The sequence below is a fragment of the Oratosquilla oratoria genome, chromosome 33 (genome assembly GCF_046742065.1).
Source record: "Oratosquilla oratoria isolate Oo_2021 chromosome 33, ASM4674206v1, whole genome shotgun sequence".
Taxonomy (NCBI): Eukaryota; Metazoa; Arthropoda; class Malacostraca; order Stomatopoda; family Squillidae; genus Oratosquilla; species Oratosquilla oratoria.
Window position 1 is genome coordinate 42,784,483 of NC_134809.1, and position 27,607 is coordinate 42,812,089.

Genomic DNA, 27,607 nt, shown 5'->3' on the forward strand with positions numbered 1-27,607 from the left:
AGGCCAAGGTGAATACATGCATACACATACATGCACACACGTGCATACACACATGCATACACACAAACATATAAAAAAACAGCGCTCGCCTGGATACACAGCCTTGTGTCCAGTGAGTTGGACTGGGATGTTCATAGTGCATTGTGACAGCCTGGAACTAACTGTTGTGGCTAATTAACCCTCACCCTTATTTTTTCTTTTTCCCCTGCCGTCAGGCTGGGTCAGGACCTGCCGACCGAGGTTCAGCAGGATTCGGGAGTTCGGGAATACCACCGTTGGTTCTCGCAAGGGGTGATGAGGTGGCTGGAACAGGCCCACTTCAAGGCCCAGGAGATGATCAGCAAGGCGGTCGACCTCGATGACTTCAACCCCATCGACGACTACTGCAACTTCAGCTCCTCGGCGATCGACACCACGAACATCTTCCACGACGTGAGTTCAGTGACCACCCTTTCAACACGCTGACGTACTTTGACTTACTATCGCAAAACCGGCTAATTCGATTGAGACAACACCATATAATCTCTTCCCACGTAGGTGAAGATCTGGTGGCAGAAACTAGACTGGCCTGACCTTGAGAACCGTGGCATCCTCCTGACGAAGATTCTGGAGGACGTGTGCAGCTGTGGCACCATATACTCGGACCTCCTCATCTTCAAGGTCCACTCTCTCTTCCGCACGCAGGCAGATTCAGACCGGATCTCCATAACGAAGCAGGTTGGATTAAAAAAAAAAAAAAAAAAAAAAAAAAAAAAAATTGTAGGAAGCAACAACTTAGGGACATAATCGGTTCAATCTCAATGTGCATAAACTAAGAATAATATTAGTTCATATAATGGCGTTCTTGTGTATTTAAAAATTAACACACTAGCAAAAATGCACACAAAGGAACATTATTATAGGTGTATGCAGCTTCTTGATTAATCTCTTTCGGGTGAACAAAGACAGCCAGGGTGTGCACAAGTCACAAATGTCAGAGGGTTAAAATCGAGAAGGGTCGGGTCCATCTGCTATGGAAATGTTTCTCCGCGGCGGTAAGGAATCGCCCAGCGGCAAGAACAGTGACAGAGTTAAAGGTGTGGACACAAAGTAACACGTGCGTTTAAACAGTCTATTTCGTACGTACGCGCGCACACACGCACACACAACTCGTGGCGCAGTGGTAGAGTTACCGGCTGCCACTACGGCGGTCTGGGTTCGAATCCCGCCCAGGGCTGAAATTGTTTCAGTATCGACGCACTGCGGGTCGTTGCTCCAACTCTCGTGGGCGGGGAGTTGGGGGGGGGTGCGTGTAGGGTCACAGCATTAACCATAAATCGGTCATATATGAACTCTGAGCTCCAAGACCGTGGTGAATCACACACACACAAACACAAACACAAACACACACACACACACACACACACACACACACACACAAACACAAACACACAAACACACACAAAACCTACACTTACATGCGGGGGAGCACATCTACATACATTCAAGGTCTATATATATAGATCTGTATATAGATCTTGCATACTCGTACATCTACATTCGAACACCAAGTATATTCGCTTGTACACGAGATCATTATGGAGACTCAGTTCAACAAGGGAACGAGCAAACATAAGCAGATGCAAAGATGGATAAGAATAAATACGGGGGTGGGGCAGGACAAAATGAGTGTAGATCAACTTTGCACAGTACAACTCATGAATATACAAAGATGAACATACCAGTGGATAATATCGGTTACATTACCACTCACTCGTGTGAATATACTTAACACATATCGTAGTGTCCTATTGAAATAAAGTTTGGAGAAGGCTGTGGCATTTTTTGGGTGATCCAAGTACAATATACTTGTTATGCATGTTATGTTCATGTTTTTCTCCTTAGGAAAACGTAGCGCATCCCTCTCTTCATTTTTTTCTCTCTATCTCGTCTTCTCTCCTCTTTTTCATGCACAGCATGCAAAGAAAAAACGGGAAAAAATCTACGTCTCCAGACAGGTAACAATTTTGAAAAAAATATATCGTCATGATAGATGACTGACTTTTGTCGTGATTAGCACAAGGAGTTCATTGCCCCCGCCTTTTATCCCCTTTAGCAAATGCTGGCTATCCCTTCAGTGCTTGCAAAACAGATGGAAGCAAGATACGACAGATGCTGGGAATTTTGAGAGTACGTGTTCGCATTTATCTGTATGTCTTGCATTATTGTATGCTTGAATACATTTTTGTCTCAGTTTCTTTATCCAGTAGTCTGTAAACAAATGCACGTATATATGTATGTGTATATCTTGCCTTTCGTTGTACAATGTACATGTCATTTTTTGGTCTGTTTCTGTCAGTTTTTATCTATCCACTTTGGTAGGTAAGTTTATATGTACGTCTTGCTTTGTATGTATGATCCTTGTTTTTGTATGTTTGCTAGTCTGTGTACATGTACCTCTACTTCTGTATAAATTTTAATCTATCAGTCTATGGGTGTATCTGTTGGGCTAGTCTTTGTGTGTGAGTTTGTTGGTTTCTTGTGCTTTCCATTGTTCAGCATATTCACGTCACGGATGTCTTACTTAGTATACAAATTTATCTCTCCATCTATTGTTAGGCATATTTGTTGATGTTTCGATACGGTAGATTGAATTAGATTCATTAACATCAAATAATAATTCTGTCAGTGTTTTGAGCATTAGTATTTTGACAACAGCGCTGCTATTGGTAAAGTCAGATTTAAAAAAGTTGACAGAACGGAAGAATGATTGAATTTATGTGTCACTAAGGTCCTTGAAGTATTGACTGCATAAAAATTATGTAGTTAACACTCCATTGCACCTAACGCCAAGCATATAGTGTGTTAGTGAGCGCATGCACCATTGAACGTATGTATGAAACTATCTACGAATCCAGGTAGCCCCACCCGTCATTTACGAAGTCTAGGGACAATATATTTTCCGCTTCTTCCTGACCTAGCTTGTCAAAGCACGAACTTCAGACTAATACAGTAAAGATGAATCAACTTCATATCATTGATTTTATTTCTTTTTCAACTTTTTTTTTTTCTAAAATTTCCCTCAGAACAACATTACATGTTGTCCGTCTTACTTTGTTCTGCAGAATTAAGTATTTCGAGAGAAAACTGAGGCTCGAGTAGTACACACCCACAGACCAATTCTACCATTGCCTTCCTGATTTAATAGTCATGCATAACATAACAAGCAGCGAATACCCTGGTTTGTTTGTTTGTGCGTTCGCCGTCATCGTCTATATCTGTTTTGCCTGTGCATCTGTCCGTCTGCTTTCATCTGTGATTTTTTTTTTTTTTTTTTTATGAAACTCGCTCATTTGTGAACGCCTTCGCTTCTCTGGTTTAAATGTAAATTTCGCTGTGCACGAGCAGTACTAGCATTCCTTTTGTGGCTGGATTCATGAAGCAAAATTTACATCGGAGCGCTATAAACAAGCGTACTCAGTATGTCATTAGTTGTATATGCATACTGTCTGGAAGATGTAAAGCTTTCTTGAATCTTGCCCCTGGCGTCCTAAGGTTGGCCGGCTCTTTCGGAACCCAACGGACATTAGCGTAACGTTTTTGTGACGGAACTAGCGAACCTACCCGTGGGAATTCCTCGACGCTTTCACTTAGTGAGATCGCATGTCAGGCAGCTTGTATAGCTGTGGTTGGCATGACCTGAAAAAGTTATTTGTATTAGTCGAAACCATTGAGCTTCCGTCATGTTATGATATTTTAATAATTTTCAAAATTGAATGCTAATGTTAATTTTCATGGAGATCTTTTAAGCAGTTTTTGAAACAACCTTTCCAACATGTTCGCTTGTCTCTTGATTTTTCACCGTGAGAGCGACATCATGGAAAAGGCGTGGATTGCTTATGTCCAATATCTTGGGTCTAGAGTCAGACTACCTTGGAACACTCTAGGAACAATATAAAATAGTGCTGCCCGTGCTGAAAGCCATAAGGCTTGCATCCACCCAGCCGCCCCAGAAATAATTATGTACAATTCAAGGACTTAACTGATGAGATTGTGGGTCCCTGCTGTTGCAATCTTGTTGGATATTCTTGCATCCCTTCTCCTATCTCTTCTTCACTGTATTTGAATTACTCACACTTACTGTCGTTTTAACATCTACCCTGGGTTTATGATAAATGTGACCCTTATCTTACGATTGTCTTTTGGTGATTTTTTTAGAATAGTATTCTTTTGTTAAACTGAAAACGAATGTATTCTATTATGTATGTAAATCTGTATTTTGAACTTTGGTAATCCGTATCTCTTTGATCCCTCTTTATGATCCAATCGACGTAAACCTGTCCCTATATTTGTTCAAATTTTTTTTTTACCTCTCTCCTTTCCGAATTTCCATATGATGTCTATAACTCAGTACTGCATTCCACGTTTTTCACCTTCCAGCCTCCTTTTCTCTTCCACGTTTTTCCTCCACATCTTGGGTTGGGGAATTGTCGGCCATGAAATAGTAACCTACTCTTCCTCCTTCCTTCTCTCTTCTTCCTTCCCTCTTCCTCTTATTCCTCATCCATTTGTCCTTCCTCTTCGTCCTCTTCTTTTCCCTCGTTTTCCTTCTTTTCTTTATCCTCATTGTCTTCCTTTTTTCCTCCTTATCCTTTTTCCTTTCATCTTTTTTTTTCTTCCGTATTCCTCCTCCTGTATTACTACTTTTCCTTATTTCCTCTTCCTCATCTTCTTTCGCATCTTCCACTTCTTCTTCCTCTTCTTCCAACTTTTCCTCTTCCTCTTCCAACTTTTCCTCTTCCTCTTCTTCCTCTTCTTCCAACTTTTCCTCTTCTTCTTCTTCCTCTTCTTCCAACTTTTACTCTTCCAATTTTCCTCCTCTTTCTCTTCCTTCTTCTCTTCTGCCTCTTCCAAATGTCCCTCCTCCTTCTCTTCCTGCTTCCTCTTCATCCTACTCTTCTACCTCCTCTTTCACTCCTTCCTCTTGCATTTCCCTTTCCTCTCTCATTTCCTTTTCCACTTCCTCTCCCACATCTTTCAATGCCTCATCATCCTCGTCCTCCCCTTTCCGATATCACCCTCCCCACTGACACCCCGCCCTTTCTTGGACACCCCTCCAGATATGCACGGGGCTAAACAACATCGAGCGCGTGCGGAACGAGCTGACCTGCCTACCAAGCCACTTTGGCCAGGAGGACCTCCTCGAGCGCCTCCGGCAGCTGCCCAACGGCGAAGTGGCCGCCGGCCAGCATGAGGCCACCGTCAATGCACTCATCGTCCACGCCGCCGAAAACATGGAAGCGAAGGTGGTCGAGTTTATCGAGACGGTGATTAGTAAGGTAAGTAAATATAAGAAGTGTGGATGGGCTGCTGAAGGGGAGGGGCTATTGAAGGGGAGAGTTGTTTTAGGGAATGGAGCTACTGAAGCAAGGAAAATGTCTATTGAAGGTAATGGGGGAGGAGAGGGGAAGGGATATTTAAGACGGGGAGAGGGTAATGAACATCGGACGGAAGAAGGTACTGAAGAGGGAAAGAGAGTGGAAGTGCTTTGGAGGACAAGGGGTAGTGAGTAGCAAGATGAACAAGTATATGGGAAAAGAGAGGAGGTAGGGATAGGTGGTTGGAGACAGTAGGAAGGAAAGAAGATGAGATGAGGGAAAGAATGGATTGAGATAATTCCATTCAACTTGATATTTGTTTCAATCATACAAGGGTGTTCAGAAATCCAGAATGGAGGGATAGTAGAAATTAGTGATAAATATTCTTTTGTGAATAGAGACTAGTCCCCAGTTGTTATAGAGCACTATGTGACTGGTTCGTAGAGCTGGCCCTAGAATATTGACTGCATAATACTTATGCAGTCACTACTTAAAAAGGGATATTGTGATAATGGAACTATTTTTTTTTTCTGGATCCCCAATAATGAAATAGATAATCTCATTCTTCAATCATTTCCCTTTTGTAACAGCTGAGATTGACACTGGAGAAGGCAGTTATAGAAGCTTGCGAGGTGGGCAAGGAGACACCCCTGCTAGATCTTCTGGAGGAGAACCTGGAGCTTCTGCACAAACATCTGGACCGAACCAACTTCCAGAGGTTCCTATGGCGCCTCTGGGAAGACATCCTGATCATGTTCCAGACCACAGTATCCAGGAACCTTGAGGTAATTTCTCCCTACCATTTTTTCTGTCTTTTTGGCCGCTACCACCTTTGCAAGGTGGCTAGGCATGAGAGCCCTTTGAACCTCTTAACATTTAAGATTGTGTACCCATCAGGTTTCATCACACAAATACAAACTAATGAATGACAAATGGCATTCTGCACAAGTATCTACAATTATCAAACCCCATCTGGTGTTGGTTAGACCCACCCTTGACTATGCAGTAGATTTTTTGCCTCTGTCCTATAGAATAGATATCAATTCACTAGAATCCATACAGAGAATGACCAAAATTATACATGGGCTCAGAAATTTACCTTAAGAGGACAGGTTTAGGCATCTTGACTTCACTCTCTGGAAAGGTGCAGAGTGCAGGGTAATCTAATAGAGGTGTTCAAGGAGATCAAAAGGTGATGCAGACAAGGGCATCATATTAAGACAATGAGGCTGGATTTGCAGTAATGGATTTAGAATAGACAAATTTAGATTTAAGAAGGATATAGGCAAGAAATGGCTTGCCAATAGTGATCAACGAATGGAATAGACTTAGTAACCAATGTAGTGAGCACTGAAACCATGTTATTTTAAGAAAAGGTTAGACAACTTTATAGATGGGGATGACAGGTGGTAATGGACATGGAATTGGTTTCTTGCAGCCTCCTTCATTCTTAGGTTCTTATGTTATGTTCTAACAGCCTACCGCCTACACCACAAATTGCATTTATACATTCATACTGAGATCCCAAAACAAGCACTTGAAAACCAACCAGTGCTCCACTTAACCCCTCTGGACATTAGCCCCAAAACAAGAACTACACTCGCACGACTACATTCAAGTCACCATCCAACGCTAAATGATACCAACACAGAATAGGCTTGGACACAGAGGCAAGCTACCCCTCATCTTAAACTGCCCCATCCTAGCCATACCAACATAATGTGTCTTCCTTGAGTGATCATTGTGTGTTGCTGGTTACCTAGAGACTGTAGGTCTCTTGCAAGAGGTACCTGTGGGAAGAGATTGATTGGATAGCCCCATTGTCATCTTTGGTGTTAAATACCGCTAAACTCCTCTCTTGCCTCCTTCCATCACCCTAGCCAACCACTTGGTATGTTGCCATAACCTCATTCATCTATTTTCTCCCACAGAAGCGGAAGGCCACTTATTTCCACAACACCTACCGTATTCTCGAGAAGACTCTCGATTTCTTCTGCCCAGAAGAGGAAGTCGGGTTGGATCGAACCAAAGCACAAATTCCAGGTTAGCATCCATCAGACATGAACTCTATATACGAACATAATTCATTCCAGGGCATAGTTTGTTAAGCGAACTATGATTCTTAGTATTAGTTCAAAGTCCCAATCAAATTTCACAAAAGTACGTAACATGGAAAAAATACAAATTAGATAACAAATATAGTCTGCTCACTCTTATTCAAAGTTCAACCTGTTATGGGAATTCAATTATCTTCAGATAAAACCAATCGTTGTTCAATTTGAATAGCAATCATCCTTGTATGGGAACCTCACTGCTGCTGATATTATTTTGTAAAGTATCAGCGATTGTAACTACCTCATTTTACTATGCATTGCCATCTTGCCATTACATGAGCTAATTCCCTTGCAGAATATACCTCCCTCATGGAACTTCTTTCCAACTTGCGTTTACCCAGTGAAAGTCTAATTGCTCGGTACTACCAAGAGCGGCACACCGAACAGACGAATCATGCCCTCCCCACGACAGCACAACTTGTTGTAAAGGTAGGTTTATCACACATCATTGGAGTATAACTTGAAGGAAGAAAAAGGGGGTGTACTATAATCACAAAAAATTGTCTAGTGTTGCCTGTCGGTAGAATGCCAAAAGTTTGTTTTGAACTGGTGGTTAAATATCTTTATCACTCCTAATTGATATTCATTATTCATCCTCCGAATATTTGTTTCTCATCTAGTAAATGTTATGTAATAAGTAGACTAATATCAACCCATAATTTTTAAAACTATACCTAGACAACCAAACACAAGGCATTCTGCTTTTATAGTATGATCCAAAGTCAGATAGGATTGACAGTGGGTGCTAGATTTCCCCTAGTATACAGCCTCGCATAGAAAGACATTCAATAATGAGAAATATAGAAGTAGTATGTATAGGTATCAAACGAGTGGTCTTGGGTAAGCAGTCAAATATTGACGCTACATGGAGTTCAATTCCTGAATATTCCAAGTTGATTTAATACTTGCAGATGCATCATCAGATTCTTTTAACCTTGTGTTTGCACAAGCAGTTTCCTTTATGCTGAATGAAATTGCATTTTAGCAGTAAAAGGGCAAACCTGATGCTCATTCTCACTTTCACAAATCTAAATACTTTTGAACAGGCATACACTCGATATAGTCATTCGTACAATTGGTCTTGTGGGACCAATGTTAGATACTTGCAGATGGTTGTTCTGGAAAATCCCCCCCCCAATTGGGAGGTACAGCTCTTGAGGGAACCCAAAACCACTCCATCAAATTTTAAAAAATGGAGAGTTGAAATTGGCTTCTTCTTCGCGTTCTTCGTCTTCCCGTTCTTCTTCTTCTTCTTCGCATTCTTCCTCACATTCTTCCTCACATTCTTCTTCTTCTTTTTCACATTCTTCTTCTTCTTCACATTCTTCTCCTTCTTCTTCACATTCTTCTTCTTCTTCGGGTTCTTCTTCTTCGCGTTCTTCTTCATCTTCGCATGCTTCTTCTTTGCGTTCTTCTTCTTCTTCGCGTTCCTCTTCTTTGTGTTCTTCTTCTTCGTGTTCTTTTTCTTCTTAGCGTTCTTCTTCTTCGCGTTCTTCTTAGTATTCTTCTTCTTCGCGTTCTTCTTCTTAGTATTCTTCTTCTTCGCGTTCTTCTTCTTCTTAGCGTTCTTCCTCTTCTTCGCGTTCTTCTTCGCGATCTTCTTAGCGTTCTTCTTAGCGTTCTTCTTCGCGTTCTTCGTCTTCTTCTTCGTGTTCTTCTACTTCTACGCGTTCTTCTTCGCATTCTTCTTCTTCTCCTTCTTATTCTTCTTTTTCTTCTTTCTCCTCTTCTTCTTCTTCCTCCTCTTCATCTTCTTCCTCCTCTTCATCTTCTTCCTCCTCTTCTTCTTCCTCCTCTTCTGCCTCTTCTTCCTCTCCTTCCTCTTCCTCTTTTTCCTGCTGTTCATATTCTTCCTCCTCTTCCTCCTCCTCTTCCTCCTCTTCTTCCTCTTCCTCCTCCTCTTCCTCTTCTTCCTCTTCTTCCTCTCCTTCCTCTTCCTCTCCTTCCTCTTCTTCCTCTTCTTCCCCTTCATCTTCTTCCTCTTCTTCCTCTTCTTCCCCTTCATCTTCTTCCTCTTCTTCCTCTTTCTCTTCTTCCTCTTCCGCTCCTTCCTCTTCTTCCTCTTCCTCTTCTTACTCTTCGCGTTCTTCTTCGCCTTCTTCTTTTTCTTCTTCGTCTTCTTATTCTTCCTCTTTTTCTTCTCATTTTATTGTTATTCTTCCTCTTTTTCTCCTTTTACCTCTTTTTCCTCTTTTCTTTGTTTTCTTCCTCTTCCTATCTTTCCTCTTTTTCCTCTTGCTCTCCTTCCTCCTCTTCTTTGTCCTCTTCTTCCTCTTCTTCCTCTTCCTATTTCCCTCCTTCCTCTTCTTCCTCTTCCTCCTCTTCCTGTTCTTTCTCTTCCTCCTTCCTCTTCCTCTTTTTCTTTTCTTCTTCCTCCTCTTCTTTTTATTCCTCTCCTTTTTCTCCTTCCTCCTTTTTCTTCTTCCTCTTCCTCATATTCTTTTTCTTCTTCATCCTCTTCTTTTTCTTCTTCCTCTTCTTTTTCTTCTTCATCCTCTTCTTTTTCTTCTTCATCCTCTTCTTTTTCCTTCTCTTCCTCTTCTTCCTCTCCTTCTTCTTCCTCTACTTCCTCTTCTTCCTCTCCTTCCTTGTCTTCCTCTCCTCCCTCTTCCTCTTCTTCCTCTCCTTCCTCCTCTTCCTGTTCCTCTTATTTCTCTTCCTCTTCTTCCTCTTCCTTTTCCTCTTCTTTTTCTGCCTGTGATGTATAAACAGTCCCACATTGATGCAACACAGTAGTCCAAAATTTCGTTACCAGAAATGTCTATGAGAGCCCAAGGACTGACAATTGCCAGCCACTTTGGAGCTGCAGTTTTTCATTCAGTGAAACTCTATTCAATAATAATTAGCAATATTATTGGGTCATTGTGAACAGTTCAGCTGTTTTGCTCGTAGAATTTGGTTTCTAGTCTTCTCATACTGTGTGCTCCAGACACAGATCATTACAGAAAAAAAAAAAAAAAAAAAAAAAAAAAAAAAGACTATCTTGTTTACCTGAGAGGTAGACTTGGGTCAAAAGGAAACTGATTGCTCTTCGGAATCCTTCAACACCCTTGCCTCTGTCTGGAGGTGCAGGTCCGAAGGACTGGCACTTTGTCTCTGGACCAGGCCCAAGATCTCTCTCTGTCACCCACAATCATTCCTTCTTTTCACAGAAGCTAAGCTGACAACTGCAATTGCTCTCCTTCTCTGTTTCCTTCTCCTCCTCCTCCCTCTCAGTGGCTACAACAAATCTCGTTACAATATTTCTTCTTAAAAACAAATTATGGACAGGCCTAAGGACTATTACCGGCTGCTGAGGAGCTGTGGGTTTGTCAGTAAAGTTCAAAACAATAGTTACCTTATTGAGAAAGGTGGAAAGGGAAAGCCATGGGTCTGGATCTGATTCTTGAGTTTTATTATGACCAGTTTCACTCTTAGCTTCTTCAGAGGGAGAAGCTAATAGCAAAATCGGTCAGGAACAAAACCAGAATCGGATCCAGACCCTGGCTTTCCCTATCTACCTTTCTCAATCTGTCACAGTGTCTCAAAAGTTATCATATTATCTACTTTGCAGGCTTTCTTTACAAGAACGGGAAGATTGCAAGTGGAGGTGATTATGGCCAAAGACATGGTCATTCCTGATGGTTTCGAAGGGGCTCCCGACTCCTACATCAAAGTCCAGTTGGTCCCCAGTGAGTGGTTCATGTCAACAGGGGCACTGAAGACAGACATCCAGTACAAGAGTGACCCAGCCGTATATCAAAAAGTCTTCGAATTGTAAGTCTATCACTGTGTCTCCAATCCCATTATGTAGTGTAGGCTTGATTATCTTTGCTTAATTAGAAAGATAGGAGTGGAGTGAGGAAGTGCCTATTCCATTTTTTGTGAATGTGATATGTATATACATACAGTACCGGACAAAAGTGATGGCCAGATGGGGCGGGAGGACAAGAATTTTGCCCATTTTATAACCATACCCATAGGAGATAGTATTGAATTCAGACAAAAGTGATGGCCAGGCTGTGTGTAGTGTAGGACAGTCTGTCCTTTGGCAGCACAAAATAGCAGTTAGCGTGCATCTAGCTGTTGTGGGAAGAGGATTGGTGCAGTGAGTGCTCATAAAATTTTCTCTTCGATACATCCCATTTTTACCTCTCCAGGCATCCCTACGACCCTAATATGATCTCTAGGAGGGAGTATTCACATGAAGCAGTTGGTGGTGTGTCTGTGAGGACAGTATGCCGCCACATCAGGGACCTGATTTACAAGAGGTCCTGCCCTGTGAAGAAACCCATCACTGGCACCAATTTGTTGCACTATTTACTTGGTTTGCAGACCAGATTCCTTTAAAACAATTATCTGAGCAACTACTTCACATGAATATTCCCTCCTAGAGGTCATATTAGGGTCATAGGGATGGCTGGAGTGGTAAAAATGCAAGCGTCGGAGAGAATTCTACATGCACTCGCCACAGCAATCCTCTTCCCACAACAGCTAGATGTACGCTAACCCCCATTTTGTGCTGCCACGTGACTCAGACTATCTTACACTACACACAGCCCGGCCATCACTTTTGTCTGAATTCAGAACTATCTCCTATGGGTATGGTTATAAAATGTGCAAAATTCTTGTCCTCCCGCCCCATCTAGCCATCACTTTTGTCCAGTACTGTGTATATAAATATATATAATTTGTTACTTGTTTATTTCATTTGCATGCTGATTGGCTTATTTATCTATTAGATTATTCGTTTATTTTAAAGAATTTCCTACATCTTAAATCCTCACCGGTTTTGTCAATTTTTAGTCTGCTGACTCCAGGAGATGACGGAGTCAAGGCAGGTCATCTACTCTTCACTCTCAAGGATTATAACCTTGGGCGGACAAACAAATTTATTGGGGAAGCGATCATCCCCTTGGTTGAGCTGCCTTGTGTCGACTCTGCAGACTTCAGCACAGTGCCCAACACCTACTTGGACATGACTGTCCCAGGACCCGACTACAGTAAGTAAATACTTTCATCCCATCTATGTCAGGGGTTCTGAACTAGTTTTCTCATGTCTCCCAGTATTATGTACTAGTCTTTAGTACCTCAGAGATCAATTTAATACTGAATAAAATCGTCCTTTATTGGTAGTTTCCAGTTTGTGGCCCCACATGTGAAACTGCCCCTCCCCCTCTAAAGGCCCATGAACTCGGGATGAGAACCACCATTCTGTATGGCAGAAACTGTTACCCACAATGCCAAAATATGCATATGTTCTTCATAAGCCTGAATATATTACCCATGCCCTTTTGTGATAAGTTCCCAAATTGATCATTTGTTTACATCTTGTTCACTGTAGGTTACAAGACTCTGCTTGCACTGAAGAAGCGTACTGGTGATAGGCTGGCCACTTCCTTCCTGAAAAAGATATTGAAGCGTTTCCCAGAGTCAAAACGGAAGTGCTCCGGAAGTAACCTCCGACTTGATGAAGCCGTTCCAAGACCCAGGAGCCCCAACTTCATCGAAAGACTCAAATTATCTTGAGAACCTATTGGACTTGAGAACGTCAATCTGCTGCGAGAGGTCAGAGCTCTTAGTGCATAACGAAAAGACTACAAGGTCACAGACGAGGTGCACCAAGAAGCTCCCGTAGACTCTCGAGGTGCCTCCGACGAGAGTCCAACTAAACAGCGAGTGCCATTTTGTCTCCACTCAGCTACCCAATGTCGGCGAGTTTTTGGCACTTCCAAGGCACTGCTGCAGTCCTGCGTAGTGACTCCAAAATTTCTGGTGTCCCAGTAACTGCCAGCAGAAGGGAGGAAAGATCCCAAACCTTTTCGTTTTTTGGGATCTCTGTCAATGCCAAGGCCTTTGAAGAGCCTGGCTAAGCAGCCTGAGGTCACAAGCTTAGTTCTTACACAGACGTGACATTTGTGGAGGGGGACTTTTCTGCATCTACAGGAGGTTTTCTTATCTCAATGAGGCTCCCTCCTTCATTTCCTTTCTCCCTTATTCCCTCCCTCCTCGCTCCAAAGGCGGTTGAGGTACTTCGGAATCTGAAGAGCATGAAGCTAAACATTGTGGATGCAGCAGATCTGTACATTTCAGATCTTGAAATGTATCAAGCTTACACATTAAGCAAGTGTAATTAAAAAGAATGGAAAAATCGTATCTATGTTAGCACAGAAAGCTGTAAAAAGTTCATTCTAAGGTTACTATTAAGTAATTTGTTTGTACATGGGTGTTTGTGCATTCATGCATGTATGTGTGTGTGAGCGTGCATTTGTGTACATATCTCTGTACATGCACTTGTGTGTGACGGAATACATGTGCATTCCTGGTTATGCATTCATTGTCAGTTTCCTTTCGCATCTTTGCGTACATGATTACATACGTGTATTATACAAACACAATTGCATACGTGTGTACGTTGCACATGAACGCTCACATGTGTAAGCGTGCCAGTGCAAACACCCACATATAAAGTACATGCAAATGTCTGTGTACGTACGTTTTGTGTACATGTTCCTAAATATTTATACAAATAGCCGTGTGCATACGTGAATTTTTGAATACAAGTGTGAATGATAAACCTCTAGACTTCATTATGTCCAAAACTCCTTGTCCTAATGATATATTGAATCTCACAAAAGGGCGAGAGAGGGTGAAGACGTGCGATGTTAATACAGAACCAGTTGATCACTGGGCCATATTTTGCCACCAGTGCAAAACCAAGAAGTCCAGAGGCCTAATTTATTGCAATACTGAATAATGTGTGACGTTCACGTTAAAGAACATTCATCGTATCATGCAAAGAAAGTGATAATTACCACGGTTAAAGCGATGTTGAGAAACGGCGATTTGATTTTTCTGTATATTTTGTATATAATGGTTGCGCGTAAATACTGTGTGATGACATTCAAAATGAAGACACGAAGGCACTATATATGACTCGTTCCTTCAACAAAGTGAATTACTGTATTGTTTTTGTTTTGCTTAACTAAAGGCAATTTTATGAAGTTTAGGGAGCAAATGTCAAAATAAAAGAGGTCCCAACTGACCGAGACATCCTTTGGTCCAGACAACCTTCTCAGCTGCATAAAAGTGCCCATCATTTGCCAAAATAAAATCAAGATTGCATCACTTTCAGGGTGAGTTTGATCACTTCTCAGACAGAGCAGGAATCAAAAGTGCCTCTATCCCCCTCCCTCCCCTCACCAACCTCCCCCTCCCTCCCCTCACCAACCTCCCCCTCCCTCCCCTCACCAACCTCCCCCTCCCTCCCCTCACCAACCTCCCCCTCCCTCCCCTCACCAACCTCCCCCTCCCTCCCCTCACCAACCTCCCCCTCCCCCTCCCTTCAACCTTCACCCTTTTATGAGAATACGAGGTAAACAAAATCATAACACTGTGATGGATATGACTGTTGTCTATTGACCCTGGTAGACACCCTCATCATAGAGAATATAACATTCTGAAGGTCGATAGAGGCAATTTTCATATGATTCAAAGTGTTCGAGTCAACTATTATGTTCCGCAAGCCTGCCACACACTTATAATCACCTCATCCAACTGGTCTACAGTGTTAACTAAGTACTATAAAGCAGTGAAAGAATGGTTAATTTGATTCACACCATATTAAGCTTTAACTGAAGATCTCTCTTGAGCAAATTCATCCCACATTCAAGGAGCAGATTGTGTAGATTATGAACATTTGCAACACACTACCTACTTTTATTGTCATGTTAGATGCACTCACAACTGGATCTAATTCTACACATTCCTCTAAGGAAAAAGAAGCTTTCCTGTAAGAATAGTGGGATCCATCAGCTCATGGATATTGTCAGCGACTATGAGAACTATTAGCCATGTTTAGAAACCTTCGACAAAATGGAATAAGAATCCTGTGCTCCCACCAATGACTACAGATCACTTTGCTACACTCCTTTCCCATCACTTTTGAAGGGCAATTCCCCTAAGAATACTGTGCTGTAACTCCTGAAGGCATTGCAAGAATGTTGGAACTCCTGAGGGCACTGCAAGAGAAGTCTCCTATCAAGCCTAAGCAGTTGCCATATATTATGTTGATGCTGTGATGACCAGTCCAAATGGTGCTATGATGGGTCTCCCCAAAGTGACGCCCCCTCCTCTTCCTCTTTCCTCCTCCTGAATCTGGCTCCATCCTTTTCAAGACCCACAAACTGCTGAAGCTGCTGCCTTTCCTCCGTAGCTGTAGACTTGTCTGTTGGGTTACTTATACATAAAACATTTAGTCTCCTTCAGGAGGGGGCAAAGGACAGTGGCCTGTATGGTAGACAGTCACTCCACAGGGCCATGGGACTCTCGCTATAGGGAGACAGTGTCTTTGGCGTGAAAAATGACGGGTAGTTCAGGAGGAAGGTTACTCCAGCATCCACTGAAGATCCCACTAAGGATCTTATACTCTTGGGATCTTGATCCCGTTGTCCCTAAGTCACACGCCAATATGCGTGCCTCTAAGTAATCAAACGTCCCAAGTATTACAAATGTAGCTATTAAGTTTCATATCATTGTTTAATTCCTTTCTGCTTAAACTGCTGCCATTCTTAATGTTAATTGATCTTTAGGTTTCAACATGCTTACGTTTCATTTCACATGTCAAGTGAATTTTTACTTGTATTACTTTGTACATGATGGCACTGTATTTGTGAGCTGTCAGAACCTGTCTAAAAGTAAGTGAGATTTGTTTGAGTCATTTTTCATTGTACAGTTTTTGTGTCAATCACTAAAATCCCACACTGCAGGCTGATTATAATAATGCATTGAGGACCTACTGTAATTAGGACACCTACTCAAACATAACATATGCTCACCATACTAAATTAAATTACATAATTGTTAGGAACTCTTTATCAACTTGTTCATTGTCAAACTCATCATTAGCATTCATCCTTCATCAACCCATTATTAACATTACCAAAAGACCGTGACCATTATCACGTCATGTGACCATGTCATACAGGCTCCATCAATCCTTCCACAACTTGACATGTTGATTATTGTCATACCTAAGCAGTGACATATTGGTATTCCTGGTGGACACCTCTCAATAGATTATTATTGTCAAACTCAAGATTACTGGGCAGGGTCACTGCATTTCTAAAAATGAATACAGGGACAAATACATCCATATATTTTGATAAAGGGCCAGTAAACTGTCTGTGTTAACGTGTGTAGCTTGAGCAACACAGAGTATTTTTTTTTTTTTTAAACATTTAAAGTTATCATCAGTCATGAATTCATAACTCCACAGTACCTTTAGCCCTGTTGTCAAAGTTGTTGCAGTTATGTTATTTTTGTGTATTTATGTAGAAAAATATTTGCATGAAGACTTTAGATAAAAGACATTATTCATATAACAATGTTTTATTTACCTTCTTTGACTTAATAAGACCAGTAAATGTCTGGTTCTGAGACTCCAGCGAGGCCATGTCGATTGAGTTGCTATATGTTCTCAGATATTATCATCTTGACACAGAACTAACCATTGTGGGACAAGTCAGAAATTCTCTCCAATGTCAGTCTAGTGATTTTATGATAGTTTAATCTGAGTCCACTTTATGGAATACTGCCTATCTGAATGACTCCTGAAAACATTGCATCACCTTTGGGCAAATCAAATAGATGGCCTTGCCTTTCAGAACTAAGTTATGCAAACTATTTTGAACATCTCATTTTGTATTCTGCAAAGTACAGATTTCCTACAACTGAACTTGTCAGGTTGTCATACCCCACATATAATGTTCTCAATGCATGCGTAGATATTTTGGTACAACTCGTGGAAATTCTTTAACTGTGTTCTTAGATCTGACACTATTGATATATTTAAAAAGACGTCTCCATCAGTCCTTGCAGCAGGTAAAATTTCCTACAAAGACTGATATCCAATATACATACATGTATGCACGCACTCAAAAAAGATAATTACAGAAGAGATCTGAAAAAAAGAAAATAGCTTCCCATAAAGAGTGATGGATACCTGGAACAAATTAGACAAAGAAACAGTGTCTGCAAACACTTCAAGATTTTAAGAAAAACTTGATGCTGAAAGATACAAAGAAAGGTCACCACAAGCATAGCTCCCCTCCTGTATAATACAATTAGGTAAATACACACACATGCACACACACACTAAAAAGAGACAGCAACAGCAATCCTAAAAGAAATTCAGGATGGAAACCAAAAGTCCAGTGAAAGATGTAGACGATGCATATAGGGTTGGTCACTATTCTAAGGATAGAAATCGACCCTAAAGATAAAACTAAGATCACAAATGGTAGTAGAAGACATATTTGAAGAAGTAGGTAATTTGGCAAGGAGTGAAAAGTACAATAAGATATGGATAAAAAAAAAAAAATGAGTATTGAGGAATTAGAAAAGGAGAAGACACTAAGAGATGAAGCAAAGGGAAAAAAACGCGAAGAGAACGGAGACCGAAAGCAAGGAATTCTATTGAAGAGTAGTCAACATAAGACTGAGGAAATGGTACATCAGAATGGGCGAACCAAAGACAAAACAAAAAAAAACAAAAAAAAAAATGGAGAAAGAAGAAAATTGAAAGTGGCCTATACCAACATCGACGGATTAATTTTAGGACTCGATGAACTTAATGATTACCTGCTAGAAGAAAAACCAGACATAATGAGAATTGTGGAGACTAAACTAAAGGGTGAAATACCATCCATCGATGTTGGACATGGACTATATAATTACTGGATTAAAAACAGAGACAAGAAACACTTGAATGTGACAAAAATTGCGGAGGGCAAAGGTAATGTAGAACTGATCATGATAAAAGTCGAAGACAAGAACATGAAAAGCAGAAAGTTTGTGGTGAATTATGTGCCCCCAAAAACGAACGTTTGGAAAGAGAACGAGCATACGAAAATGCTAGAAGATAAAAGGCAATTGTTGGATGGTGTGTTCACAACATATGGTTAGCGTCCGTGTGGTAGCGGCTACTCTGGAGGCGTCGAAACAAGCGAACGGTTTCTTCTCTTTATTATCTCCCGCTCGCCAAAGAGGAACGGTTCCTTATATCCATCAGTCCGGCAAGGTTGCCGACAAGGGAAAAATATTTCCATGGTCACTGTTTCCAGCGAGACTAGACATCGAAATTATTTTATTTTACATACAGGGAGAACAGAAAATTATACATCACTTGTATCATTTATATATATGTGTCCGACTGTGGACTGGTGCGAAAAATAACCTTGTGGGAATTCATTGTCGAAGTGGCAATATCTTGAATCAAGGTTTGGTGACAGCTGTGCGCGTCCAAGGTCATGACCCAGATAATTTGGAGTCTCAGGACAACAGACTTGACCGCGACGCTTGACCCTTGATGTCCGTCAGGTCTTGACTACCATCTTACTCCGTTGTGGTGCGAGCATGTGCATATGTATGCGCGTACTCGTCTAGATGTAGGTAGAAAGGAGACTGCGTCGTTCTAGAAGTTCTATAAGTTCTCCAGCACAATCATTAAATGAGATACTAATGGGCGGGGGTAATCTGGTAATTATGGGGGACTTCAATTGCAAAGAAATTTGTTGGGAGAACATAACGGTGAGAGAAGACTTGTGGGGTAATGTACTACTGGACATGACCATGGAATATACAATGATTCAGTGGGTCAGTGAAAACACCAGATACAGAAATAACGAGGAGCCGTCGAAACTAAATTTAATATTTGCAACAGAACCTGAAATTGTGGATAAAATCCAATACAAGACACCCATTGGAAAGAGTGACCATATACTCATTGAGGCTGAACTTAAGGAAGAAATATACATGGAGAGAAATGAAAAACATAGGAAAGGAAGATTGATGTACAACAAAACGGACTTTGCAAAACCAAAGAAATTCTTCCAGAATGCAAACTGGGAAAATTTTTACATGGAAGAGAAATGGGATATCTTAATGGATAATTACAATGAAGGGGTGAATAGGCACGTACCAAGACAGAAGCTAGAGAGAGTGTACACTAAATGCTGGCTCAACAAAAGATGCAGTGAGGCAAAAGATAGAAGGGACAGAACTTGGAAAAGATGGAGAATAGATAAAAAAAAAAACAAAAAAAAACTGGAAAATGGCAAGTTTATATAAACTATAGAAATGAGTATGTTAAAGTGAGAAGAGAGGAAAAAAGGAACCATGAAAAGGATATTATAGATAAATGTAAAGAGCAACCTAAGCTATTATATCGATAAAACAAACAAAACAGGAAATGGTAAAACTACCCCAATGGAATATAGAATACACGGAATGATTAGAAATGGCCGAAGTCATGAATAATCACTTCAAATCTGTCTTCACTAGAGAGAAAGCACAATATTGGGACGAAGGAAATGAAAGGCGATCTCCCCCCCATGAGCGAGATAACAATAACACAAAAAGAAATAATGGAACATCTATCAAACCTTGACGTCAGGAAATCACATGGCCCGGATGGAATTGCAAATTGGATTCTAAAAGAATGCAAAGAAGAACTAACGGAAAAAATACATAACATAATAAGTTGCTCACTTAAAGAAGGAAAAATACCAAAAGACTGGAAAAATGCTAACATTGTACCAATATATAAAGGAGGAAACAAGGAAGAACCAACTAACTACAGGCCAGTCTCACTAACAAGCACTATAGCCAAAATTTGTGAGAAAATCATCAAGAATAGATGGGTAAAACACCTGGACAATTTGGGTTCAGACAAGGAAGATCATGTACCACAAACTTAATATGTTTCTACTCAAGATTAATAGACATAGTGCAAGAAAGGAATGGATGGACTGATTGTGCCTTCCTAGACTTACAAAAAGCTTTTGACAAAGTACCGCACAAAAAAATATATATATATTAAAAAAAAAATGGAACATATAGGAGGGATACAAGGGAACCTACTAAAGTGGATGGAGGACTTCCTGATTGGTAGAAAGATGAGAGTAGTGCTCAGAGAAAAATATTCAAGTTGGAAAGAGGTGATCAGTGGAGTACCGCAAGGATCTGTATTGACTCCAATGTTTGCTATTTATGTGAATGACATGGATGATGATGTGAAATGTTACATGAGCTTCTTTGCAGACGATGTCAAACTGTTAAGGAAAGTAAAAACTGAAAAGGATTACGAATCACTGCAGGGGGACCTGAATAAGGTACGGAACTGGAGTCAGAAATGGGAAGTGGACTTCAATATTAACAAGTGTAGCATAATGGAGTTTGGAAAAAGCAAAAATAGAATATCAGGACAATATAAAATTGGAACCAAGGAGGTAAAGAAGGAGAGTTCCGAAAAAGATTATGGAGTAATTATCTCAAACGACTTGTCCTATGATAAACAGATAAACAAAATTATTGGAGAATCCTACAACTTGCTAAGATCAATAAAAGTGTCATTTACATATTTGGACGAAGAAATGATTAAAAGAATATTGGTCACACTGATAAGGCCTAGACTAGAATATGCGGCGACATTGTGGTCACCCAGTACCAAAAAGAATTTAAGAAAATATAAAGAATCCAGAGAGCAGCCACAAAAATGGCACCTTCACTTGCAAACTTGTGATATGAGGAGAGATTGGCTAAACTGGAGTTACCGACTCTGGAGCAAAGAAGAGAGGTGACCTACTGACCATCTACAGAAATAGTCGATAGAGAGGACTTGTTAAACTGGGACAAGAGAAGCACAAGAAGACATGAAAAGAAAAGAAAAAATGCATAGCTATAGAAGAGATCTGAAGAAAAACAGTTTTTCACATAGAGTGGTGGACATTTGGAACAAACTGGACAATGAAATAGTGTGCGCAAAAACCATTCATGAGTTTAAGAGCAAACTAGACACTCCGAGATACAAAGGCGGGACAACACGAGCGTAGTTCCCTTTCCCGCAAAATACAACTAGGTAAATACACTGGAAGACACAAGAAAAACATTAAATGATATACTAAAGAAAGAAGGAAATCTGGTAATTATGGATGATTTTAACTCGAAAGAAATATGTTAGGAAGAAATGAGTGTGAAGGGTGGAGAAGATCACTGGGGAAATATATTACTGGAAATGACCATCGGTTACACATTGACGCAATGAGTCAAGGAAAACACCAGATATAGAAATAAAAATGAACCCTCAAGATTGGATTTGATATTCACATCAGAACCCGAAATTGTGGATAAAATCGAATACAAGACACCAATTGGAAAAAGTGATCACATACTAATAGAACTAGAATTAAACGAAGAAACAAATATAGAAATTAACGAAAAACACAGAAAAGGAAGACTAATGTACAACAAAGCAGATTTTGAGAAACTTAGAAAATTCTTTCAAGAAGTAAATTGGAAAAAAAAAATATAATGAAGAAACAAAGGTGGAAGAGAAATGGACAATTTGGAAGGAAATCTATAATGAAGGAGTGGATAAGTATATACCTAGACAAAAACAAGAAAGGGTATATATAGAATCCTGGTATAATAATAAGTGCAGAGAGGCAAAATACTGAAGAGATAAAGACTGGAAAAGATGGAAAAGAAAAAAAAAAAAACAAGAAATGGAAAATATACACCAAACTAAGAAATGAATATGTCAAAATACGTAGAGAAGAAAAGAGAAATTATGAAAAGGACATGATAAATAAATGTAAAGACCAACCCAAATTATTTTATACATATGTAAACGGTAAGCTAAAAAATAAACAGGAAATACTTAAATTACGTCAAGGTAACAGAGAATGCACAGAAGATATAGAAATGACAGATATTATGAACAAACATTTCAAATCTGTATTCACCAAAGAAAAAAATCTACAAAACTGTAATCAAAAAATCGAAGTAAAATTTCCTCCATTGAAGAAATTAAACATTACTCAGAATGAAATACGGAATCAAATATTAAAGCTTGATGTTAACAAGTCACATGGCCCTGACGGAGTTGCAAACTGGATACTGAAGGAATGTATAGACGAACTAACAGGAAAAATATACAAAATAATTGAATGCTCACTCAAAGAAGGAAAACTACCAGGAGACTGGAAAAATGCCAATATAGTGCCAATATATAAAGGGGGAAATAAGGAAGACCCAACAAATTATAGACCGGTGTCCCTAACGAGTACAATAGTTAAAATTTGTGAGAGAATCATCAAATATAGATGGACAAAATATCTGGGGGGAAATAATATACTGAACTCGAGGCAATTTGGATTCAGACAAGGAAGATCATGTACCACTAATTTAATTTGTTTCTATTCAAGATTGATAGATATATTGCAAGAAAGGGATGGCTGGGCAGACTGTGCCTTCCTGGACTTACAAAAGGCATTTGATAAGAGACCACACAGAAAATTGCTATATAAACTGGAAACAATAGGAGGCATACATGGCAAACTATTGAATTGGATGGAGGACTTCCTACATGGAAGAAAAATGAGAGTGGTGCTCAATGACAAATATTCAAAATGGGAAGAAATGAGTAGTGGCGTCCCTCAGGTGTCTGTACTGGCTCCGATAATGTTTGCTGTATATTCAAATGACATGTACGAAGGCATTGAAAGTTACATGAACTGCTTTGCGGATGACGCAAAATTATTCAAGAGAATAAACTCCAAAATAGACTGTGACTCATTGCAGAGTGATCTGAACAAAGTCTCAGAGTGAAGCAAGAGATGGGAGGTAGAATTCAACATCAAGAAGTGCAGTATAATTGAATTTAGAAAAAGCAAGAAGAGAATATCAGGACAGTATAAAATTGATGGGAAAGAAGTAGAGAAAGTAAATTCTGAAAGGAACCTAGGAGTAATCATCATCAAACACATGTCGCCAGATAAACATATAAATAAAATAGTCGGAGAAACATACAATTTGTTGGGATCAATAAAGGTGGCCTTTAAATACCTGGATAAGGAGATGACCAAGAAAATATTACAAAGACTGAGAAGGCCAAAACTGAAATATGCAGTGCTGATATGGTCACCCAGCACAAAAAAGAGTATAAGTAAATTATAAAAAATACAAAGAGCAATGACAAAGATGGTCCCAACACTTTCAAACCTGACATATGAACAAAGACTGGCCTAACTGGAGTTGCCAACCCTGGAACAAAGAAGAGAACAAGGGAAAACACTAACCATCTACAGAATTATAAAAGGAAAAGAACGCCTTGATAGAGAGGACTTATTAAAGTGGGACAGTGGAAAACAAGAGGATATGCAATGAAACTCAAAAAGGATAACTACAAAAGATACCTGAAAAAGAACAGCTTCCCACGCAGAGTGATATATGGAACAAACTGGATGAAGAAATAGTGTGTGCATACACAATACAAGAATTTAAGAACAAACTTGATCATGCGAGATGCAAGAACGGATCACCATGAGCATAGCTCCCCTTCCCGTATAATACAACTAGGTAAATACAACTAGGTAAACACACACACACACACACACACACACACACACACACACACACACACACACACACACACACTAGTGGAAAAGATAGAATACCAGGCACCAATAAGTAAAAGTGACCACATATTGATAGAACTAGAACTAAATAAGGAAAAATACATGAAAAGAAATGAACAATATAGAAAAGGAAGATTGATGTATGAAAAAAACAAATTTTGATAAAATAAGAGAATTCTTTAAAAAAGAAAACTGGGAAAGAATACATAAAGAAGATACAACAGTAGAAGAGAAATGGAATATTTTGACAAAAATGTATAAAAAAGGAATGGAAAAGTATGTCCCAAAACAAAAACAAGAAAAAGAATATGTAAAGTGCTGGTACAACAAAAGTTGTAAGGAGTTAAAAGACAAAAGAGATAAAGCTTGGACCAAATGGAAGAAAGACAAAAGACCTGAAAAATGGAAAATATATACTAGTTATAGAAATGAATATGTACAAGTGTGCAGAGACGAAAAAAGAAAATATGAAAAAGATGTCATAGAAAAATGTAAAGATCAACCAAAACTATTTTACAGATTTGTAAACAACAAACTGAAAAACAAACAAGATTTGGAGAAATTACGACAAGGAGGAGTTGAATACACAGAGGAAATAGAAATGGCAGAAATTATGAACAAGCATTTTAAATCGGTGCTTACAAGGGAGAACATACAACCTAGAGAGATCGAATGGAAAGAGAAAGTCCTCCCTATGAAAGAAATAGAAGTAACAAAGAACGAAATAATGAAACACTTGAGTAATCTTGATGTCAGAAAATCGCATGGACCAGATGAAATAACAAACTGGATTTTGAAAGAATGCAGGAATGAACTGGCAGACAAAATACAAAGCATGATAAACAGTTCCTTGAAAAAAGGAAAAGTTCCAAAAGATTGGAAAAGAGCATATATAGTACCTATAACCAAAGGAGGAAATAAAGAGAACCCTACAAACTATAGACCAGTCTCTCTAACAAGTACAATAGCAAAAATCTGTGAAAGAATTATCAAAAGAAGATGGGTAAAATATTTAGAAAAAAAAAAAAGAACGTAAATCCAAGGCAGTTTGGATTCAGATAAGGATGATCATGCGTCACCAACTTAATATGTTTCTATTCAAGACTAATAGATATAATACAAGAAAGAGATGGATGGGCTGATTGTGCATTTCTAGACCTAAAAAAGCTTTTGACAAAGTACCACATAAGAAGTTGCTTAAGAAATTAGAAACTGAAGGAGGAATACAGGGCAAACTGCTTAAATGGATCGAAGACATTTTGAAAAAAAAATGAGAGTAGTGATAAGAGACAAACACTCTAACTGGGATGAAGTAATAAGCGGTGTTCCCCAAGGAACAGTTTTGGCCCCAATAATGTTTGCTATATATATTAATGATATGGATGAAGAAATTGAAAGTTACATGAGCTTCTTTGCAGATGACGCAAAACTGCTAAAAAAAAAAAAAGTGAACACGGAAGAAGATTGTGAGTCACTACAGAGTGATCTAAATAAAGTTTGGGAATGGAGTAGGAAGTGGGAGATGGAGTTCAATACCAAAAAGTGTTGTATAATGGAATTTGGAGAGAGCAAAAAAAGAATAGAAGGATCATATAGATTGGGAGAAGAAGGAATAAAAAAAGTAGAAAATGAGAAGGACCTGGGAGTCATTGTTATGAATAATATGTCACCCGAGAAACATATAAATAAGATTTTTGGAGAAACTTATAATTTAATAAGAACAATCAAAGTGGCATTTACATACCTGGATGAAGAAATGGTGAAGAAAATACTAATCATTCTGATAAGACCAAGATTGGAATATGCAGCAACGATGTGGTCACCAAGTACAAAAAAATGTATAACAAAACTTAAAAGAATACAAAGAGAGACTAGCAAAACTTGAGCTACAGACACTAGAGCAAAGAAGAGAGAGAGGAGATTTGATAACTATTTACAGAATCATGAAAGGCATAGAAATTATTGATAGAGAGGATCTAATAAAATGGGATGAAAGAAATACAAGAGGACACGGAAAGAAAATCAAGAAAGACAGCTATAGAAGAGATCTGAAAAAGAATAGCTTTCCTTACAGAGTAATAGACATTTGGAACAAGTTAGATGAGAAAGTAGTGTGTGCAAAAACAATACATGAATTTAAAAATAGTTTAGATAAAATGAGATATGAAGACGGGACACCACGAGCATAGCTCCCCTTCCCGTAAAATACAACTAGGTAAATACACACACACACACACACACACACACACACAGACACACACACACACACACACACACACACACACACACACACTTTCGTCGGATGGACGGCGAGAATTGGAGTTCCGAAGAAAAAGCTAAATCTACGCGGATCTCAACGTCAAGGAAGTACCTTATTGTATTTATGGGGAAGGGGAAAGCTTGTGGTGTAGTGGGAAGGTGATAGAAAAGAAGAAGGAGAGAGATTACTGAGGGAAATGGAAGGAAATGAGGATTGGGAGGACTTGGTCCAGGAGGCCAGGCGTCTTGTAAACAAACGAAGGACTGAGGATTTTGAAGAAGGGATTAACAAATATGTAAAGATTAGGAATATAGATAACACCAGCATAATGGAAGGTGAAGATGATAATTTCCAGGCATTTAATGAGGGGGGGTGGGGTGGATACCAACCTCCCCCGATTAGCAGGACTAGAGGAAAAACTTGAAAAAATGACCGAACAGTGGGAGAATAGGTTCGGTAACATAGCAAAGATTGCGCAGAGTTGAAAAATTGGAAGAACTAGAGAAGGTGAACAAAAACTTAACTAATGAAATAGAAGAATTAAAAAGACAGTTAAAAGAAGTAAAAGAGGAGAATGAGGAATCAAAGAGGAATAATAAAGACAATAAAGAGGCCATAGCAAAAGAAGCACAGGGTTGGAAAAAAAATCCAAGAAAACAGTAGAGTTGCATTTACTGACATAATAAAACAGCAAATGAAAGAACAAACTGAAGACTCAGTTATTAAAGTGATGAGACAGAAGGAGAATATAGTAAAGGACTTAGCAGATAAAAAAAAAGTATAATTATATTAGGAATGAAAGAGAAATATAACCTAAATAGAACCACAAGAATCAATGAGGAAAAAGAAAAAGTAATCAGTTTACTAGAATTAGTTCAGGAAGATGAACCTGAAATCATGAAACGAATTGAAGAGATGTTTAGACTCCGAATGTATAGTACAGATAAGACCAGACCAATTAAGATTAAATTCAGGTCACAAACGACGGCAGAGAATATCTTAGCAAAAACAGGGAAACTAGTAGCAAGTCAACAATAAAAAAAGGTATGAATAAAAAGAGAAATGAATAAAGAGGAAAGAGAGGAGGAAAAAAAAGACATGAAGCTAAGGAAAAAAATGAAAACAGAACAGAGTCAGAAAAAGAGAAATTCTATTGGAGAGTAGTGAATATGAAAGTGAGGAAATACGACATACTAGAGAAAAACAAAAGGGAAACAGAGAATACAATGGAAGTGGCAGAAAACTAAGAGTGTCTTACACAAATATAGATGGATTAATAACAGGATTGAATGAGCGGAATGATTATCTGAAGGAAAAAGAACCTAATATAATGGGAATTGTAGAAACGAAATTAAAAGGTCCACTACCACCCAACAGTGTAGGACATGATGCATATAATTATTGGATTAGAAACAGAGA

The 27,607-nt window shown here is 39.3% G+C and overlaps 1 protein-coding gene across 7 annotated transcripts in view; it reads left to right on the plus strand.

Moving 5' to 3' along the window:
• The window catches only part of LOC143017862 (uncharacterized), a 406,996-nt gene extending 390,160 nt beyond the window's left edge, over positions 1 to 16,836 (plus strand). For 4 of the 7 annotated variants that reach the window (XM_076172842.1, XM_076172844.1, XM_076172848.1 and 1 more), the window contains 10 exons: positions 216 to 432; positions 538 to 717; positions 1,956 to 1,997; positions 5,100 to 5,318; positions 5,948 to 6,142; positions 7,289 to 7,400; positions 7,767 to 7,900; positions 11,025 to 11,227; positions 12,257 to 12,453; positions 12,795 to 16,836. In XM_076172842.1, the coding sequence (XP_076028957.1) occupies positions 216 to 432; positions 538 to 717; positions 1,956 to 1,997; positions 5,100 to 5,318; positions 5,948 to 6,142; positions 7,289 to 7,400; positions 7,767 to 7,900; positions 11,025 to 11,227; positions 12,257 to 12,453; positions 12,795 to 12,979 (1,684 nt within the window). In that variant the 3' untranslated portion in view covers positions 12,980 to 16,836. Of the gene's footprint in view, positions 1 to 215; positions 433 to 537; positions 718 to 1,955; positions 1,998 to 2,095; positions 2,644 to 4,419; positions 5,074 to 5,099; positions 5,319 to 5,947; positions 6,143 to 7,288; positions 7,401 to 7,766; positions 7,901 to 11,024; positions 11,228 to 12,256; positions 12,454 to 12,794 lie in introns of those variants that run through there. The other 3 variants (XM_076172843.1, XM_076172846.1, XM_076172845.1) reach the window with 3 other exon arrangements.
• Positions 16,837 to 27,607: the final 10,771 nt, after the last annotated feature.